Source organism: Hippoglossus hippoglossus, chromosome 14 (assembly GCF_009819705.1).
Source record: "Hippoglossus hippoglossus isolate fHipHip1 chromosome 14, fHipHip1.pri, whole genome shotgun sequence".
NCBI lineage: Eukaryota > Metazoa > Chordata > Actinopteri > Pleuronectiformes > Pleuronectidae > Hippoglossus > Hippoglossus hippoglossus.
Window position 1 is genome coordinate 17,831,625 of NC_047164.1, and position 21,474 is coordinate 17,853,098.

General features: G+C 40.3%; 1 protein-coding gene across 1 annotated transcript; it reads left to right on the forward strand.

Moving 5' to 3' along the window:
- Positions 1-1,363: 1,363 nt before the first annotated feature.
- Positions 1,364-17,713, forward strand: LOC117774056 (transmembrane protein 164). Its single transcript, XM_034606101.1, has 6 exons — positions 1,364-2,221; positions 7,523-7,572; positions 9,705-9,771; positions 11,201-11,279; positions 14,570-14,670; positions 16,202-17,713. Exons 1-6 carry the CDS (start codon positions 1,784-1,786, stop codon positions 16,406-16,408), a joined length of 942 nt encoding a protein of 313 aa, XP_034461992.1. The 5' UTR covers positions 1,364-1,783; the 3' UTR covers positions 16,409-17,713.
- Positions 17,714-21,474: the final 3,761 nt, after the last annotated feature.

Consider the following 21,474-nt stretch of genomic DNA (forward strand, 5'->3'; position numbering starts at 1 on the left):
TAGTTTTATGGTTATACCAGTCATGCCGTCAACATGTATTATTTACCATGATTAAAGGGAACAGCTCAAAAAGAATTTAAGGTCCCCTTTAAAGTCTCAATTCCATGAATCCCTTAAAACTTTGATGTGCAGATAACAACATTGCAGTGTGCCCTCGGGCAAACACATACCATTGTCAGTCAGAGATAGACATGTACAGCATTTTTCAATAACAGGGTTAAAGCATTTTATGTACATTCAGTTGCAGTTGCCACAATAAAAGCTGTTTTTCTATAAGAGTTTACTGTCATAAGATTCCTGTGTGAGGATGTATGCTGGTTTTACAGGGTCTGCAGGCCTTGAATTCATAGCGACAATATTGAATAATACATATTTCCCTTAAGCGCAACTTGCCTACATCGGTGATTCATAAACTTTATTAACCAATGTGGGAGGGTGGGTGAACACAGGATGAAAATCATTGTACAGAACTCCTCCCAAGAGAGCTTGTTTCCAAGAATCCCATCTGTGAATCATTTTCATGTGGCGCATTGAACCGAGTGACTGACTTTACTTTATATATCTCACCCTGTGGAGAAGGAAACCTATTAACACAACTATTAAGGTGTAGTGTTTAAATGACTCCAACGTGGGGTGAAATTAAAGTGATACACATGCGTCTCTGGAGCCGTGGAAGCAATGGAGGTGTAGAATACATCCACAATAATGTCTGTTACTTCAACACAACGGGGTTTTACAGGTTTTCGGTGAACGTACCATCTTCAATCGTCACGTGTTGAGCGCAGAGTCCTCTGTGTTGTGTTCAGGAATAAAAATAAAGCCCGGAGATTTGACTCTCAGGCCGTGTATAACTTGTGTTGGGTTAAATTTTACCGAAAGTTTTACCCAAAAAGTGCATTTTATTCGTAAATACTTTATTAGAATATCACTTGCGTAATTATATTTGTGCGTAAACTGAAACGTTTTATATTGTATATTTAGCCCCAATATCTCATTTTTAATCGGCGCAAAACCTTCATTCATTCACATTCATGTATTTACTTCTTGTAGTTATTGGTACAGTTCCTGGTTAAAAAAAGATAGCAATTCCCCCAGTTATCAAATAATAATAATAATCTTTATTTATATAGCATTAATTAAAACATGGTTACAAAACACACAGATAAAAGATGGAATAAAATGAAGTAAGAAACAGTAAAAGGATCACATGAAAAGAAACTGAGTTCACGTAAAATCTGGAAAGGAAATACGATGAAAATGTGTTTTGGGCAAATATTTAAAAACGAAACTGACTTTTCCACAGCCTCGGGGCAGCTTTCCTGCCCCCTTTAGTTGTGCGGAGCCTGCCAGGCCAAACTCGGGGCAACAGTTAGCATCACTTCAGTCCACGGAGGTAGACTTGGTAAGCTAGGCTAGGCTAAGCTAGCTTCCTCCCCGGTGTCGGCACCGATGCTAACGCACCCAACTCCCCCCAGCAAGCCCCGCGTTGGCCTGATATGAGTGAGGACAGGCAGCCACAGTGGAACCGTGCTTCACAACATGCCGGTGCCTGTGTGAGTGTCCAGAGAGGCTAGCAGCAGCTACGAGGGAGTCTTGACTACAGCTGCTGCTAGCTGAAGTTCCCCGGCACGTCTGTGGATGAGGTGTTGTTAGCTAGCTACACAGACACACACACACACACAGAGACTCACACACACACACACACACACAGGTCGAGGCGGTGGATACATGTCTACCTCCGAACCACGACACGAGCTACGAAAGAAGGCACATCTCGCAGTTCATGTTTCGCCAAGAAGTCAGTGTGACGTCGTTCATCCCATCTTGTTCGTATCTTTTCCAACAAGAGAAGAGGAATATGTCCAGGTATAACATATACAGCCTGCTGGACTGGGTCTACGGCGGCGTGGACCCGAAGTTCGAGGGCAACGGGGGGCCCGAGTGCGCCGCCTTCCTCGCGCCCCAGCAGCGGGTCAGCGAGAGCCTGGTGATCGTCCTCATCTCCCTGCTGGAGATCGGCGTGGCGCTGAGGAAGATCAACCTGACCAGGGAGCTCAGGGCGGTGGGGAAGGAGTGCACCCGGGCGAAGGAGGACAGTCTGGGGAAGAACCTGTTGCTGGTCGCCCTCTGCATGACTTTTGGGGTGGAGGTCGGGTTCAAGTTCGCCACCAAGACTGTGATTTATCTGCTGAACCCGTGCCACGTCGTGACCATGGTCCAGGTGAGGATGACACTTGAGTTGTTGCCATGAGATTTACACATATTTCGTATACTCCAACTTTCCCAAACACACTGACAGAGTTGACTGATGGCCATGATCTACAATGCGATGTCCCGCATGATGTCGATGACACTGTTTTAATAAGTGTGATCTCAGCTGAGCCCACAACCCGATTTGTGTTTTCCAACCAGTGTTACCTGAAGTGCTCTCTCTCTCTCTCTCTTTCCTTGAGTTACACTTCATCAGGCTTTTCACATGAGCCCCACACAACAGGACACTGTAGTACAAAAGTTTTCAAAGTTTGTTTTTTTTGTCCTCATCACCTGCTCAGACAAGGGTCCACATCAAAACCTGGCTATAAAAACGATTTTTTTTTTTTTTTATGACTGGAAGAGGAAGTGTTGAAGCCACAAAGGAGCAGCTGCATTTATAACTGCCCAGAATTTAATGATTCACCTGTAGAAAATGCAAATGGATGTTTATAGTTTTGTTGTCTTGACTTTAATTTGGTCTCGCCCCAAGTGGCACTAAATTTCTCATTGGCCCATGTGCGCTGCTGCTGTAAGAAGGCACAGCACCTGCGTGTTTGACACCCTGTGTTTATCTCGTCCTTCACGGTGCACGGTCGAACACGCCATGACACGGTTACAGGTCACTGCCGACTGCGCTTTAATGTGTCGGATCGTACTCATGAAATATGGGGAACGCGTAATATTGATATTATTTAATTCTACGCCGACGTGGTGTGATAGCCAGGGGACATTGATAAATTACTGGCTGTGATGAAGAAATGACTGATGGCAGCAAAATGTCCCCAATAAATGTTGACCAAGGTTTAGATAATCCACCGCAGGTAATTCCTTGTGAATGTGATCGGAACAGTATGAATTGTGGTACAGTTTCTCTCTCTCGCTCTTCTGAAAGTGGGTATCAGGATGGTGTTGTTTCTATCGACAGAGCGGCACAGCAGGGGTTCTTTCCAGGTCTTTACTCATCACAGGGAACCAGGCCAGGGACTTGCTGGAGCTTGTCTGTGTGAGATGTCACAGAAAGAGGTGGAGCAGAAAGTGTGTAATCCATACTTGCTCTGTTGAAAGTGATGTAAGTGTGTACGCTTGACACTTGGTGGCGCACCTCAAGGATTCCTCCCACGAGTGGACTGGAATAAGGATTAATACATGTTTTGAATAGTTGACAGCTCAATAGAGGTGATGTTTCTGAGGATGTGTCCGTTTGATTGTTTTAAATCGATTTCTCTCGACTCGTAAGTTCGGACTCCACTCACCAAGTCTTCATCAGAGCTGCTGGATCTGCAGTAGGAGGGTGTGGCACAATTTTAATCTGTTGCACGTGAGGAAAACAAACACGGATTAAGGATTCCTTTTTTTAAGTAGACAAAAGGATAATGCACACATGTAATTACATAAGCCTGGGAATCAAATAGGCAAAATAACCACAAACAAATATACACACCTACACATACCCATGACCACCCATGCACACTCACACTTATGTATGTGGGCCCCTGTAAAGAGTTATCCATGGTACTTGTTGAGATGGGCAGAATTAGGTGATGCTGTAGCTAGGGTTGCAAAATTCCGGGAATATTCAAAGTTGGAAACTTTCCATGGGAATTAACGGGAATTAATGGGAATAAACTGGAAACTTTGGGGTAATTTATACTAACTGTATTTACCTTGTCATATACAGACATAAATATAAACATTTTGTTTTGTCATAAGCAGACATGCATGCAAACATTTCTAATTACATTTTTGACTTAATCCATTTGTGAGTAGAACTCTACCGTCTCTGTGGATCTCAGGATAGAACCCGGTCAGTGAAAACTTATCAAAACCTGCAGGAACGATTTAAATACTTAAATATGAAAATCTTAAATATGAAAATCTGACTTCAGCAGTTTCCTCTATGTGACAGTATGTTGGAGATGAGTATTGGTGGTTTCTGAATATATTTTTACTTTGGAGGAAATGGATGTAAAGTGCAAAGGGGAAGTAGTTTTACACATAAACGTCAGTTAATGGGAAGTAGTTCACAGGTGTTAAATGTCTCCTGTGGCTCAGCGGAGGAGAAAGCGATGTTGATGTCATCGACCATGATCAACCATGATCTTGGATGTTTTAACCAAGATCATGCTGCAAGATCTAGAATTGCTAACGTTAGCCACTTGCCAGCAAGACAATTTTGTTCCTGTGGACTATAAATACAGTCACCTGTTTGCGTTGTCAATCAATAATGGATACAGCGTGCTTTCTCGGACAAGAGGACTTCGGACTTTCATTTGACGCATTTGATCATGTCGGGTTGAGAGAAAAATAAAACAATCCATTAATTCTGTCAATTTGGTTTACAATAGCTAGCTACATCCTTTTCAAAGAAACACAGCGTGTGCTGCATTCCATACATCTTTAAAATAGTTTTGAATGACGTTTTTATTGCTCAGCCTTTAATTTGCGGTAATTACTTTTATTTTTGATAAGTAGCCCAACTCGCGCTTTTTTGATGGACCCCAACAGCCGCGAGTAATCGAGGGGATGGTGTACTTTTGTGTGGACATGCATACATCCTACTCTCACTGCTGTAAAAAGTTAGCCTACTGTATACAAATAAACTTGGTATTAAAATGAACATGGCTTCAGTGTAACAAGTGACAAAGACGTTCAAAAACAACAGAAAGTCATAGGTTTACGTTTCTGGCAGACAATGTTCCCAACTAGCTGCATCCAGGTTCCAGCTGAGCTAGGCTTGCCTAGTCTTGTTTTCAACTACATTTAAGTTACCTGTTATAAGCTAACATTTGCAAAAAAAGTGTCAAAATTCCCGAGCTTAACTTCCCATGGAAATTTTCCGCCCCTTTGCAACCCTAGCTGTAGCTGAAGTTACTACAGTCCTTGAATAATCTGCATCTACTTTACCAGTGAGCTGCTAAAAAGAATAAAGTCACTTGACTGTGTTGCTATGCTGCAGCAGGTTATAGTCTGTTATTATTCTATTTTGGATTGAAGATCAATGTCAGTGTTATTGCTAAATCGTTCTAGACTACTGATGTTTACTTATTAGATTAAAACTGTCCCATACTGCACATGAACAACAACCTAATTTGGGGAAACCTTATTTTTGGCTGAAAAGTGAAATATAAGGCTCTGTACACTGAAAACCCAAAACTTTTTGTTATAGCTGTACCATGAAAGTGTCACAACTGCAAATCTCTATCTGATTTTTCTTACACGCAAAGAAACTAAGATGTGATCGTCACGTGCCAGTAATCAGATGGCATATGACGATGCTACAAACACTATTATTAAACTCTGCTGTGAATATAATCATAAGCATGATTTGTGGTGTTAACTTGAATTGGTCATTACTGTAGAAATGCTATCCAACATTGTGGCTGCTCAGGGACGATGGGTCATAGTGTTTTCATACAAGCGTCCCATCCCCTGATGTGGGATTCTCAACTGAGCTGGAAGTTTCCTTTTTAATACATGATGGTGGATAAGCTCCTATCAGACACACAGTCGCCCTATCAAGTGAACTTTCTGACTCATAGATCCCAGCAGGAGTCTATCCTGATTGGTCACACTTATCATTTAAACCTCTCATAGATAGATTTGGTTGGTGGATGTGGATAAATACTGTGACAGGCAGCAGAAAACCTCCTCAGGCGTTTCTTCAGCAGGTTGTAATGGAGTAAATAGAAGTTTGAAACACTATAACACAGCAGCAGCAAACTTTTATGCTTTGCTTTTTGCCTCCAAATGGAAGCCCCACGTTGTTATAAAGCTGTGTGCAAATATCCTGTATCTGTGCACCAGACTACATTATCATTACATATAGCCACATTTATCAGCTGCAGTGCTAACACCCAGCAGAACAGATTGTTCTGCTGAGTACTTTTCAACAGTTTCCCTTCACATCTTTAGAGATTATTATGCAGCTACAGCTGGGCTTTCACCCTTAAATTGCTCTTGAACTGATGAAAAATATTTTTTGTTGAATTTTGTTATGTTTGTAGTACACAAGCCCAAAATGTGAAGAAAGGTTAAGCTCCCAAAAAAGAGCCATTACCATAAATATCAGTTTTGTGTGGTAAACAGTTTGGTGTTCCAGTATTTTTCTGGACAAGGTTTATCCCAGTTAGATTAGTGTCGCCTGGACTCACTTCTTTTCTGGCAGCCCTCTGTCGTCACCTGCATGTTTATTAAATACTAAATATTTTGATGCAACACTACCCCTGCTCATGTTTCAGATTCATGTCTTCCTCGCAGGCCCATGTCAGGGGACAGGAAAGATGTAGGCACTCTGTTTCGTCCTGCTGTACCTCAGTACAAATTTATGTTTCAGTAGTAAAATTAATAGAGAGAAACCACCATTAGAGTTAACAGTGTCTTTTATGCTGCAACAACAGTCAAGGCTGGTTTGTCTCCTGACTGTCATCAAGCATTGAGAAAGTCTGGCCTGGAAAAGATTTAGAAGCTAAAATAGTGGGTCTTGTATTCGATATGTTGTATTTAGTTTAATGTTTTAAACCTATTTCATTTTGTTTTAGCACATAATAAAATGGAGGTCAAATTCTGTTCAAGCACATGGCCTATTTAGCAGTGATCAGAGTACAAGCAGGAAATGCTAACCCCCAACATTTTACCACGCACTGTAAAGTCTTGATGTAATAAAGTGACGATTGGTTTGGTAGTGAATCAAATGAGTCCCATACAAAACGAACAAGATATCTCAAAAATGGTCTTGGTGTGAATAATCCAAACTTTTGGCCGACTTTTCAGATTCACATCATTTCTAATCATTCTACTACCTTTACAAAGAGACTAATCCATTTAGCTCACACTCATGTTTCCGATGTAGTGAATTTGAATCCGACATATGCAAGGAGTTTGCACTAAAACTGTGAAACTGATGAACATCTGCTCAGATCCCAGGATCTCTTCTTCCTGGTGGAGATCTACTAAAAGAGTCTTGAAATAACTAAACGCACAAAGACGTTTCCAGTTTCTACTTAAATTATGTTTCAATCCTCCTCAGTCTCAGTTCTGCATTTTGTTTTTCTTGTTTTTCGAGGGACATAGAACTTGACAGTTGCCAGAGGGATGCTCTGTTCAGGGCTCCTGTTCTTATATTATTAATAATTGTTCAAGTCATTCGTACATTTTCATTACTTCCAGCAATGAGCACCGGAAGCTCTTGGAGCATTGAAGCTGTTCAACAATGACTCTGAATTTACTGTGATAATGCAGTTTCTCATTTTTCTCTGTGCTTTCTTCACAGATCTTCCTGCTGGCCTGCCCGCCGGGTAAAACAGCAATGGTTGTATTTAGGTGAGTACATTTACACCATGGCTCATGTCTGGCTTTGGTCTCTGTTATATGCCACCATGTATTTTGGCAATAAACATCTGTAGTCATGCTAAAGTGCTGATTATAACCGGACTCACAGTTTCTCACATCTTTGGGTCATCCGCCCTCATTTCAACCTGCAGTTGTAGGTAGCAGTCACGGCTGTAAATTTTGAATGCAATATAAAATGATTGGGCCGACACACCACAATTGAAGATGGATTTTATTTTCATATAAAAACAATTGCCTCATTGATTGCAATTACCTGTGCACTTCTACAGAGTAAATTGGGTTTTCACGGTTTCGTTGTAATGGATTCACTGGGCTTTATGGTCTCCTCTCCTCAACGACTGCTCAGGTCCGGGCAGTTAATTATTCAGGAGAAATGACTGTGTTCTTGCCGGAGGGAACACGATGTGGAATTTACACAGAAAAAAAACAGCAGGGTCACTTTCTGTTGCCGTAGCCCATGGGAGTCTGAAGCTGTGTCTCACCTGAAATGGCCATAAAGTATCCTGCTAAAAAATAAAACAAGAGTCTGAGAAGTTTTACGAAAACACACAACATTAAAGGCTCGGTAACCGGAGTCTCTATCCTTTCTAAAGGCTGCAGTCAGCCGCCCACAGCTCTTCATCCAACCACAACTAGGCCTGGATCTAGAAGTTGGCAGGGGTGACCAATGCCCGCCCAATTGGTCAACTTTATTCGGTGCCATTTGAATCTGACAATTACGTTTAATTTATTCGCCCTGTCAGAATTTCCTGATTTCTGAATTGCTGGTTGGACACAGGGGCTGTGTTTGAAAAAATGATTCTCTGATAAAAAATAAACACTACACAGAGGACAACCAAGCCAAAGTCTCCAAGTGTTTGCAGTTTGTTCATTTACTAAAACAAACCAGGCTGTTGAACTTGTTTTTAACATTAATTACATCTGTATCATTAAAAATAATCTTCAGTGGCGTGTTTAATTACAGCGTCATCCATTCACAGCTTCCTTACTGGAACTCATCACCTGCATGTGTGCTGCGCAGGAGGTTTGGTGGAGCTCTGTGCGTGTGACGTGTACAAAATAAATAATAATAATAATTATTATTATTATACCACGGCTTGGTTGAATTTCCTATTGTGACACGTTCTTTCAAACTTGGAAAAACTCTCAACACTAAGTCCACTGTGTCCCCCCCCCCAATATCAGCAATCTAGATCCAGGCCTGAACCGAACTTAAAATGTATTATTGCTAACAATAAATGATATCATACGTGGATACACGTGGAGCTCTGGAAAAGTCAATATGATGGTATAATTGTTTGTTTATACTGATTCATATTTGATGGTAAATGCCTATTTCCTCCCACAGCACAACAGCATCAGTGATTCATGTCTCGGCCCAAGTATTGATCGGGACAGAGAGAACTTCCTCATACCAAAAAGTGTTAATAAGAACTTCATTTTTTAAACATAGTCATTGAGCAGGGGAGAAATAGTCGGCCAAGAGTGCTACTGATCAATAAACGTATAGTGAATGTGAATTTGAATGAAGCGGGGCTGTTTCTCCAGACGGGTTCAGGAGGCCCTTGAGAGTGACTGCTGAGTTTATTTAATCTGACACTCCGACAACGCTGCTGTTTTCCCAGTGACCTTAGCTGTCACAACAGTTGTTTTGGCTCATTTGACAAAAAGAGCAGTCAGAGGAGTTAAGATGAAGGTCTAGACTTTGACACATAAACTCCTGGGTTTTTATTGATGGTGCCTCTGTGAATGATCCTTGGTTAAAAGGGGCATTTATCCTCGTGTTTGACGGTCAGAAGTTAACTAAACAAACATCACACACCCTCTGTGTGTGTGCACTTGTACTTGTATCTTTGTGAGGACCATTTTGAGCATAGAATTTACGTAGTGAGGACATTTTAGGAAAGTGAGGATATTTGGGCCGTTTTCAAAAGTGTTCTTATCACCATACTACTAATATGTCTGTAATGCAATGATGCATGCAACGTAGAAAAGGTTGTTGAAAGTTTCCTGGTGGTCTCAGACAGAGGTGGGGTTGACTGACATGTTAAATGGTCATTTGTCAATATCCTTGGTTAATGTTTTCCTCTGTGTGTTTTCAGGCTGCAGGTCCACATGTTGAACGGTGCGCTACTGGCTTTAATGTTCCCTGTCGTCAACACCAGACTGGTAAGTAACCAGCACTGGAAATCTCATTCACACATTTCCCTCTTCAAGCCTTTGTTCTGTTTCTGAAGTTAATAAGGACGGTTTCTTCTTCATTATCCCTATTTCTCACTTTTCTGACAGCTCAACAAGAGAGCAAGTTCTACCCCCTTAGCTGTGATACGTTTTGGAGACTAACTTGTGACATTTTATCTTCTTCTTGTCTAAAAAAGTGACATTTATATGAATGTGAAGTTTAAATACGTCTAGTCTCTACAAGAGCACGAATCTAAAGAACAAATTCTAACAAAATGTCAAACCCTGGTAGCGTAAAGTTTGATAAATGATGGAAATGTTTTCGTGGAGTTTGGACAGTTCGAACTTAATTATATATGTATATACATACACCGAAGTAAAGGTAAAGTTTTCGGCCTCAACTCTATTTCATTATCAGCGACAGATCTCAGACATATGAAGTATGCCTTCACATAACGTTTTTTAACATCCATGAACATTGTCATATGTCTGCTTGCACTTTATCAGTTTTCACCACAGATATAGAAAACACAACTGTGGGGACTGAATGCTAATCTGATTTAACGTTAACTGAAAGGCAGCATCCATCAGATCCACATGAATTTTTAAGTCTTGTAAGACCATTAAGTGTAATCCTTAATGGTTCACATTTACAGAGAATAATTTAATAATTTGTATTCATTAAAAATACTGATCTCTGACCTGACTGTGCAGACGCATGTTGAATTATATATTTTTTTACAACACCATTAATAAGTGTCTGCAGTCGTGCAGTTTATTTTTTAATTTTTATGTCACTGATATAAAAAAAATGTAATCTGTATTTTTCTATATATTCCTTAATTTTCTTGTTAGATTTAAAAGAGGTTGAGTGTTCTGCTGATCCTAAGTCACATAGTGCTCTCTGTGATCAGGTAGTCAAACCCTCTCGTGACATCTTTTCACTCGCAGTAGAATAGGATGAGTCACATCAAGCCTGACTTCCTCTCTGCTTGTAAATTCTGGTCTGAGGTCACACAGACCGAGTGCAGGAGGTGTGTCTGCAGGTTTAAGACTAAGCCGAAGAATGTAAACGTGTCGCTGGATGGTTTGATCTGTATAAAAGTTATGTGAATCATATTCTATGACCTTAACAATCACCAGATCTCACCCTAATTGAACACCTGCGGGAGATTTAGGACTGGCGAATTAGTTTTCTCCACCGTCATCATCAAAAAAACAAATGAGGGAACATCTTTTGGAAGAATTGTGTAGCTGGAGAGCAGGAAATCTAAGCACAGGCAGGGTAGATTTGTGCGCCAGAGTCACTGTGTGAATGTCTTCAAGAAACACAAGCAAATCCAGGTGTAAATGTACACATGTAAAACTCTGTGACTGAGAATCTTCACAGAAATGAAACGTTACATTCTCTCCACAGCTTCCGTTTGAGAAGGAGATCTACTACATCCAGCACTCCATGCTGTACCTGGTGCCTCTTTATCTGTTCAGGAAAGGAGGTAGGATTACATTCATTTTGTCTGCTACCCCTGTTCTATCTCCATTTCATTGACACACATGAAGAAATACCTTTCACGTGCCAAACAAGCAAGCTTATATTACCATGACACCTTTCTCTGTGCATGGATTCCCTTTTGTTGGTACTGGCTCTTTCTGTGTGCGTTCTGTCGTGTTGACTGTTGCTGCCTATTTAATCTTCAAAGCTCTGTTTATTCTATGTGTTGCTGCTCTGTCTACATGAGCTTCATGCTACTGAAGAGCAAACATAAAACCTTGTGTTGCTCAACTGTGTCTTCCAAAGTTAAAGTTATTAATTTAAATGGGAAGGAGAGATTTTATTCCTCCTGTGGTTAGAGCTACAGGAGGCAGAGATCATTAGACTTGCAGTTTAAAGATTTACAGCTTTTGTTACTAAAAGTGGGACTGATGTGACTGTGTATGTATGAGTTATGTATTATTATATCATTTAATTATACAGTAAATCTGTTCACCATGAAGAGACTACAGACAGACTCATTCCACAGATACTCCCTTCTCTCCTGGCAGCACCCAAGGTCAGGTTATAGATAAAGGGCCAACTAGCAGTACATTGTAATATCTACGCTCATAGACTTTCATATCTAATTCAGATGCCCAGACAGAGAGGCACCAACTCCAATTCTTTTGCGTATTACATCAGTGGCTAGATGTAAAGGTTAGATATGCGTGCTTTCGTGGATGCGCGGTTGGGATGGGTGACGCAAGGTGAGGGAGATAAATTGAGACGCTTTGGGAGACATCTTCAGACTTGTTGCCGTTTGTATATTGTTCCACCTTCTGGTCTCCTTGATGCATCAAGTCTACATTAAAATCTTCTGCATAAGACATCAGCTGCTGCCTGAGTTCTCCTTTCACCAGCTTCCAAATCACAAATGGGAAGCTATTTTAAAAAGACTTGTTCTTTTTTTTGAATGTCATTAGATTTAGATTATTATTAAGTATTGTTAGATAGAGGAAAGAAGTATCGACAAAATATATTCATTATACAAGTCATGAAAAAAGATAATGTGCTCAATAATTTTTGTACCAACTGATTTTCTAGATGTTTATAAACAGTGGTGCAGAAAACAGCTTACCTAACGTTCAGATATGATATACAACACTTGTGCAGTTATTATTCTGCATACTGCATTTTGATATGAAGTGAACTAAATCCGACTGCTGGATCGTGTCTTGAAGGGCACAAACTTGCAATGTCTCCAGGTTCCACAAATGGTAGCAGATGCATGTTGGCTGGTTGTCTCTGAGAAACAGCTGTCCAGGTGCCCTCAGAGTCACCGAGGGGCAAAGGCAGGAGGACAGATGTTGCGTCGGGCAGCTCCCAGCTTTAAACGTGTTGTAAATGTGGACCAGGACATAGGTGAAATGATTAAAGGTTTCTACACAGCCCACAAGAACAAGGACGGGACAGCTTTGAATAACATGTCACATTTTATTTTTGATTTAAGTGTATTAGAATAGAAGTCAGGTCAATGACAGAGATAATTATCTAGGGTGTTGCATGCACCAAAACTCATCCCATTCTTCATTAGTGTCACAACACTGGACCCAAACAAAAGAAAATATTTAATGCTCGGATTACAATGACCAGCAGGTACACATTTTATATTTCCTCACTGTGCTGTAACCAATGTCAGCAGTGAGGAAACCGGAAAAGCCAGTTTGACACCACATCCTGTTACTGGTTCACAGTGTTTGTGTCTTTTGATTCGACTTGTATGTGAAGGATGTGAAGGGAAACAGTATTTTGTTCTTTAGTGTTGTCACAGAACACGCATCCTGTGTGTTTGCGCTCTTTTCAACCGCCAAAGAGGAATTCAAGAAAAAAAGTCTGTTCAACCCAGGGATGAGGTGGAAACTCTGGGTTTTGTGTTACTGCAGTCACTTTGAAGCCGAACGGCTCGAGTTGCTTTCAGGTTTTCTTCAACAAACCCAGGTTCCTACTGTTACCTCCCGTCAAATGGGTGTGTTTTAATTTCCTCTTTCATACAGCCACTAACCATGCAAATGTCAAAACCCATGGATTTGCATTTACCTATTCGACACTCATTTGTTACCCAAAACCCATGCTGACTAACAGTGCGGCTTTTATTATGAGCTGTCATCAGCAGTCATCAGTGTGAAGTAACTGAGACAATGTCAGGTTGTCTGTCATTTCCCTTGCACCGTGCAATGATCACTGTAAAGTTCAACACAACTGGACAAAATGTACTTTAAAAGTAAGTTTTTACATATAAACTACATATAGTCTTGTAACATTTCAGTTACAATGATAGCATTTAGTGCATGTTAAAAAACAACAGTTAAAGGCTGCTGAGCAAGATTTAAAATGTTAAATAGATTTCTAAAAATGTCCACTCACTTTTAACTGCTAATCACCAAACTCAAAAGTGAGTCAGACTATCTATAAACAAACTGTCCCGTCTGTCTGATTCATATTTCCATGTTCTGCTGCCAGCAGCACGTTGTACACGTTGTAGTATTAGGGCCACATAAAGGAAAATGAATTTTAGGCTGCATGTCATTTTATAGGACAAATATCAGAAGATCAGCCTGTTACCTGTGTTGTCATGAGGAATGTGAAGCATCTTGCTAAGTTATACTTCATCTTTTGTCACAACAGCACCACATTATCATAAGTATCGGGTCTTTCAAAAGACTGCGCAAGAACCGTGGTCTAATCCAGAAACAGAACCACACAGATTTGAGGGAAGTTGTGTCTGTTTGGTAATGGTGCCTTGCAGTCTGTTTCTGTTATGACTATTTTCCTCATTAGATTACAACATTATTCTCGGGGGGGGAAAAACCCTAATACTCCATTATAATGTTGGTTTCAGATGAAGAAATACATTTAAATGTTGAATCTAAAAAGCAGCAGGTGTTCTGGCCTGTGCTGAATGAAGTTTATAGATTTGTCCCTCCAGCTCTTTCACTGCTGTTGCACATTAATCTGTCTGGCTCTGCTGGATTAAAATGGAGGCTGTGCTCTTTATTTACCCACTGCCACAGCGAATGGCCGAATCACTTCCATTTTTTTTATTCACCACACACACACACACACACACACACACACACACACACTTACTCTTTACTCAGCCCGGATATACTCAGTTGGCAAAACTACGTCTGAAAAGCTGATCTGAAAAGTTTCCCATTTTAGGGTTCTTTGACTCAGAGTTCAGGTTCAGATGTTTTTGAAATGCGCTCTCCCAGATGTTTTACAAACAGATGTGTGTGTTTGTTTCTGCAGGTGTATACAAGCCTGAGCCTCTCGGGGACATGTGGTGGGCACTCCTCGCCACGGGCCTGCTGTTCCTCTACCACTTCCTCTTCTTGCAGGTTCTTGGCCTGGTAAGATGGAGCCCTCTGCTGGGCATTGCTTGACATTTCATTATGCAAAGTATGTGCCATCATCTAGTGTCAGTGGTTTCATTTCCATGGAGAATAAAGTTTATTTGGACATAGAGGTGTGATCAACAGGAATACATGTTAATATTATCCAATACTATACTGATCCAAAGAAAGGGAAATGTGGTGGTGAGATGTATTTATCAGTTTATATATTGGTGTAATAATTAAACATTCATTCATTAAAATGAATGAATGAATGTTTCAAAATAAAGATTTGTAATAATGACTGAAAATATGACGGCTTATTGCACAAACCCATCTCACGACAGTGAATTAGAACACGTATGCTAATCTGCACAGTCCAGAAATAAGTAAGCAAACATACCCAATGCAAAGATATATACATTCATTCTTGCACATGTATATATACTCATGCACACATGCTGCATAAATGCATTCATAGCCTGATTGATACTAGATTTTTGAGGCCAATGCTGATATCAATATTTGAGATATTTATCTATTGGCTGACCTAAATACAATATGGTACTAAGATCAATAATTTAAGATCAGCCTTGGTCTCTGTTCACATGAACATATACAGTTTACACACATTCACATACACACACTTATGCAAACTGGTGCTAACACCTTGTTGACTGGAAACGACAGGACACCCCCAGAGATGCCTCTGCGGGTCAGGGCTGTTTTGGCCTTCTCCTCTGCTCCTGGCAGTGATGCATATAATCCATCCTCCAAGATAGTTGATCAAATACATCCAGGTTTTCTGTTAGTCCTCTCTTGCTGATTGAAACAGCAACATGGCTTACTTTAAGCGTGATTTCAGATTAAAGTCCATGTATTGTCACGGTGACTAACACGACTCGTTTACAATCAGTCTTGCAGTTTTGCTGTAGTATACTAAAGATGGCTTGGCTAGCCAGGTCTACTTGGGTCAGCTCGACTATACACATAATGTTAAACTGACACAGTACCCATGGTGATAGAACGCACTCGACTCGGGCTCGACTGATTGTATAAAACATGAGTCTGAACTTGTATCGGCCCCAGGTCGGGCCTCTGGTCCTGCAGTTCAGATGGATGCATGAAGACCTTTACACTGAATCAGATTAATAAATGTTTTTAGCTTCACAAAGTCAGTTTAGAATGAGTTTCATTGTGTAATGTTGTAATGTGAAGGTGTTTCTCCACAGATTTTAAACTATTATAAAATATATATAAGTCTACATTAAACAGCCACTAATGCCAACTTGTGACTGCAAAGTAATGGCTGCAGTCACACATTGAATAATAGAGCATTTACTGACTGAACTCATTAAGTTGATAGTTTTGCAGAGCAGAAATCCAACAGAAATTAATAACACGTATGCAGGGAATTCAACCATGACATTTAGCAAAAACTCATTATCCAAGTGAGTAGCACTTATTATTCTCACTAGAATTAGCATTATGTTATATTAAGACGCGTGTTTACTCAATCCGTCTGTCTATCTGTCTGTGACCCCTGCAGGCGACTGAGGTCAACCTGAACAACATGCTGTGCCCGGCGGTGTCCGACCCCTTTTACGGGCCTTGGTACCGGGTTTGGGCGACGGGCCACCAGACCCTGCTGACCCTCGTTCACGGGAAGGTCCTCACGCTCCTGTCGCAGCACACCGGCTCCGTCTGCAGATACCTGCTGGACGCGCTCCGACTGCGCAGCAAGAAAGTCGACTGAATGTTCGCAAAGATGCACACAGACCTAGCCTTTCACTCTAAATGCCTGCTCATCCAGATTTCTTTCTTTTTTAAAGCAACATTTTAATGCATCTTTTTAGATTTAACCATCTGTTTTACTGAAACTCGTGAGCATTTCAGGGCCAGTGAATCAATGTGTCATTCTTTTAGTGTTGTAGTTGGCTTGCATACATACATACATACTTGCATGGACAAACATAATAGGACTTCTAAGGCTGGTAGTTAGCGTTGTTGAGTTTGCCAGAGCTAGCCTTGCTTGGAAATACCATTTCCAGAGATATGTAAGTGAATTTGTGGATGATTTCCCAAGCTGCCTTTTTCTAACCGTTGTGACAGAGAAATGGGAGTCACCGAAAATGTCACTACTGATCTGCAGTTGTTACACTTTCATTTCTTTACCTCTTTACGCTAGATCTTTGTTATGTTAGTAAAGCTGCCATTTTATTTGTCTCAAGATTGTAAATGTGAGCTGTCGTAAACGTTATTGCTCGTTCGGTTGGAGGATTTTTGTTCGACACGTATGATAACTTGTCAGTGTTGTCATGACTGAAAAAAAAACCAAACTTATTTATGGCGTCCCCCTGTTCTCACTTCATCACACACATGGACAGGTAGTGAACGCATCGCTGTTCAATGGCCTCTTCTGTGTTTCTGTTTCCACCCCGTTCTGATCATTCCAATTGTGGTAATCTGGGGACATGAGGATGTATTACATGCTGAGACTCCTAGTGATGAATGAGGATTTGTGGATCTACACCGGGATGTTATTACCTCCCACCAAGGAGGACATGTTGTTTTTGTCTTTTATTTCCCGGTGATGTCGGACCACGTTCAGTGAAGTATAGATTTCAGTGAGTTGAATGAATGTGTGGAGAACTTGAAATGTTTCTGGGCTGGATTCATGCATAATGACACTTGAATACAATTTGTTGCTTAATCTTCCAAAGCATCCTGAATTCACTCCACCACCATATTCGCAACAAATCACGACCTCAGTTTTTTAACAAATTGCATCAAATGATCTTTATGAGATCAATTTGAGTCATATATTGACTATCCATGTGAGAGAAAGTATTAGCTGATGATGATTGAAAAATGTCAGTCTGGGTATAACATTTCAATTATGAGGGATGTGTTTATTACTGTAGCATATTATTGTACTTCACTGTAAAGAAGGGATAAGACAAAGTTTTGTATTTTTATCGGTTCAAGTGTATGTTCTGTATTGAGAATAAAAGTGATGTCGACCACTTCTCGTGGAAATGTAGCATCTTTTCGAACCATGTTCAAGGTGGATTTTGTAATGTTGAATACATGCAGTTTAAAGACTTAAAACTTGTAACTTTTGAAGACTTATTTTGTTTCCACTGGCACAGTGAACAAAGCTTTCAAGATGGATTCAAGATTCACAGTACAACGTATAATAACACTGCATGCAGCTCACAAATATACATATTAATGCTATAGTTTCCTAAGTAGAAATAAAAGCACTGTAAAAGAAAAATCTACAACTGAAATTACACGTATTTAATGAGTGTATAAATAAGATGCAAACACACATGGGATTATTGCAAATATTGGATGAAATAGCTCGTACTGATAACGGATATATAGAACAGCCATGTATTAAGTACTGTAAATGCTACAAGTGACGGAAGTTACTGAACAACCTGATGTTTTGGGAAATTCGCACAATCCCTATCTTGCAGAGCATTTAGATAAAAATAACAAAAAAACAAACATCTACTAGTGCCTATAAAGCTATGTATTGTTCTTTGATCTGTACAAAAGCATGAAACCAATTTGGTGGTCTGGGTTATTTCTTTACTAGGGTTAGTGACTTTTTGTAGGGGTTTTTTTTGTTATTGCTTTTTTTGTATAGATTAAACAAATTTGATATAACCCTTAACGTGTTAACCAAACAGCTTTACATGTGCTAGAGGACTAGGCTAGAAGGTTTTGTTTAAGCAGAGCCAGGCTAGCTGGTGCCAGCCTTTATCATAGACTGAATATAAAGATGGACGACGCGTCTCCACTTCCTCCCACTATCCAAAAAAGAGGCCAAAACATCCTGGATTCGAACACTGCCATATTGCGCCGATGACATCATTTGGAGCCAGATTCTGCGCTGTACAGCAGAGGATGGAGCCTCCAAGACACACGTTTGTCCAATCGTAGCTGTCAATCATCACGTTTCACCTGTTATTATAGCATCAAATAACTAATTCAAACACTTACCAGAGAAATGAACATCTGGACCTACATAGGTTTGATTAGAACTACCTAAAAATGACACAAACCATCTTTGAGAGAATGTTCTTAAATTTGTATTCTGACTTTTTTAGTTTGCTCTAAGGTGGGTGGAAGGTGGGTTTTATGACCTGTACTGCAGACAGCCACCAGGGGGTGATCAAGACGCATTGGCTACATATTTGGGACTCAGCCATGTCATCCATCTTTCTATACAGGCTATGACTTACACTAAGCTAACCAGCTGCTGGCTCCTGCTTCGTAGAGCAAGCAGGGTCGTGTCATCTAACTTCCAATAAGAGAGAGAGAAAGCAAACGTGTATTTCCCAAACTGTCATGCTACTCCTCAAATAGCTGCCCAACTCACCACAACAAAACTATGACACAGATGCCAAGTTGCATGACTCATACAGTGTTTTTGCACCGTATGTTTGGCTTTGTTGTTTTCTGTAAGGCCAGACGGGGTCTACGAGCTCGAAAGAGGAGCGTATTGAATGAAGTGCGAAGTGTTTTCACAGGCCTATAGCACCGCATCTCTTCAGACTGTCAAGAGAGGAGGTCGACTTAAAACACTGCAGCGGCTGCAAGGAGGCCTCGGGGTGATGGTGAATTAAGAATAGAAAAATGTTGAAATATGCTGCTCTTCATTTCAAGTGTCTGTGCAGATTCAGAAACATCCACGTCACAGGGAATCACTACGTTTCTTTTATAGGATCAGGCTCCATTGTTTCCTCCGCTCAGGAAGGTTATGTTTTCACCCCTATCCCTTTGTTTGTTGGCATTTGTTTGTGAGCAAGAAAACATTGCACAAAAGTCCATGAAACTTGGTGGAACGATGCAGTATGTGTCCCATTCAATTTTTTATCTAGATCTGGGGCAGATCCAGGATTTTTTTCTTCCACTTTTTTTAATGCTGAGAAACAGGTATTTTGGACATTTCCTCTGATTTCCTAGAGAATAATACTGATAGTTATGAGTGTGGGTATTTTGGTATTTTGGAGGAAAACATTCATTCACTTGCTGCGAAATTAAGTTTCCCTGGCTCCAGCACAACCAACACCCAGGCTCTTGGTCAGCACAGAAATAATCAGTGCTCAGGGAAATGGAGGGTAGTGACAGCAGGGTAATGGAGCTGACACAGTTGACACGTTTTGTAACACAAATGGCACATAATACGAAATAGACCCCTGGTGAAATAAAGTGAATTGAGATTGAAAATGGACCTGGTGCAATCACTGTCTTTACAACACCAGTTTACACTCCATGCATTCACTGGTCGGTATCACTTATTCAGACAGCTGGAGGCCCCAGAGGCAGGAGATAAAATAAAGTGCTGGTTTGCATTTGATCTCAGGCCAGTGCTGGGTTCATGTGTGGTCTCGCACACAGGCGCTTCTGAACCACTCAGCTATCTGTGAGCACTTAGCCCCGAATATCATGTAACAAGCAGCAAGGTATTTTAAGATACACCTGCCCAGACTTCTCCTGACTGGGTGCTGAGTGGTTTTGGTGTGGATACTGACAGAAGGAGCAGGCGTGTGAGACTCCTGCTCCTCGTTACAGTCGCAGCTCCACGGTCGCCATGTGTAATAAGTCAGAAATGTTTCGGGGATTGATATTTAGGAATGTGTGCAATTTGGTGCAGATCCAAATAAAAATCAGCTTCTAGTGGATTTAAATGTGGTTGCATTGGCTGTGCTCTACTGAGTGCCATTCTAGTAACATTTAGTGTATTAAATATAGATGAATTTATAAATCTAAATGTGTGTTTAGATCAATAAATCTAAATGTATGTGGAAATGATGGTACTGACCAATCCTGGTACATATAGAATTATTTATAAATCTAAATGTATGTATGTACCGTCCCTTCCACGTACATTTAGATTCATAAATAATTCTACACGTACATGGATATGACAGTGCCATCATTTCCACATGCATCAAGATTTATTTATGAATCTTAAAACTGCATTAAAGACAAGACTAGGATGGGCAGATATTACCACTATTAATATTTAACAGAATAATAACCATTTAAGTTGATACAACACATCCCAGTACAGCAGCTTGGCAATAGATGCTACAACTGTAGGAATACTAAACAGTATTTGACAAATGATTCATAAAAGGAGGATGTTGTTGTGCAAGTTTCCGATGCTTTGAGCAGCACAGACAAATGTTTAATTCACATCCTCTATAGTTAGCTGGTGGGAGATACTCTTTATAGAGAAATACTTTATTAGGAATAAGCCCTTGGGGCGTATCAACTCGTTTTCAACACAATAGTACAAGTACATTAAGTACAAGTACATTCAGACAACATATTTAATACACACATACACACATTAGTAGAACAAACAAAATACAAAGTACAAAAGCATCGATAGTTTATAGAATAAAAAAGTCAGTAATGTCACTACTGTCATTGATAGAATTAGAGTAGAACATAGTCATACTTATTATAGGTATTATTATTGGGGACATGCACAGCTGGTCCTATATAATAAGAAAACAGGGCATTTTTGAACAAGTGAATAGATGATATGAATCAAATATTTGCTGGTTTTTGAGAAGGATCTGTCAGAACCTGCTCATCCTAATACCACTAAGTGAGAAAATTAGTCAACCCTTTAAATGTGATGATGTTACAGTCCCATTGGGAACATGAAACAATGATGTTTCCGTGTTATTCCACTATTATGCATTATGAATTGCCGTTCAACTGTAATTCCACACCATCTCTGGATGAGTCACAGGATGGCGGTTTTGACATCATTCTCGGGTCTGAGGTGTT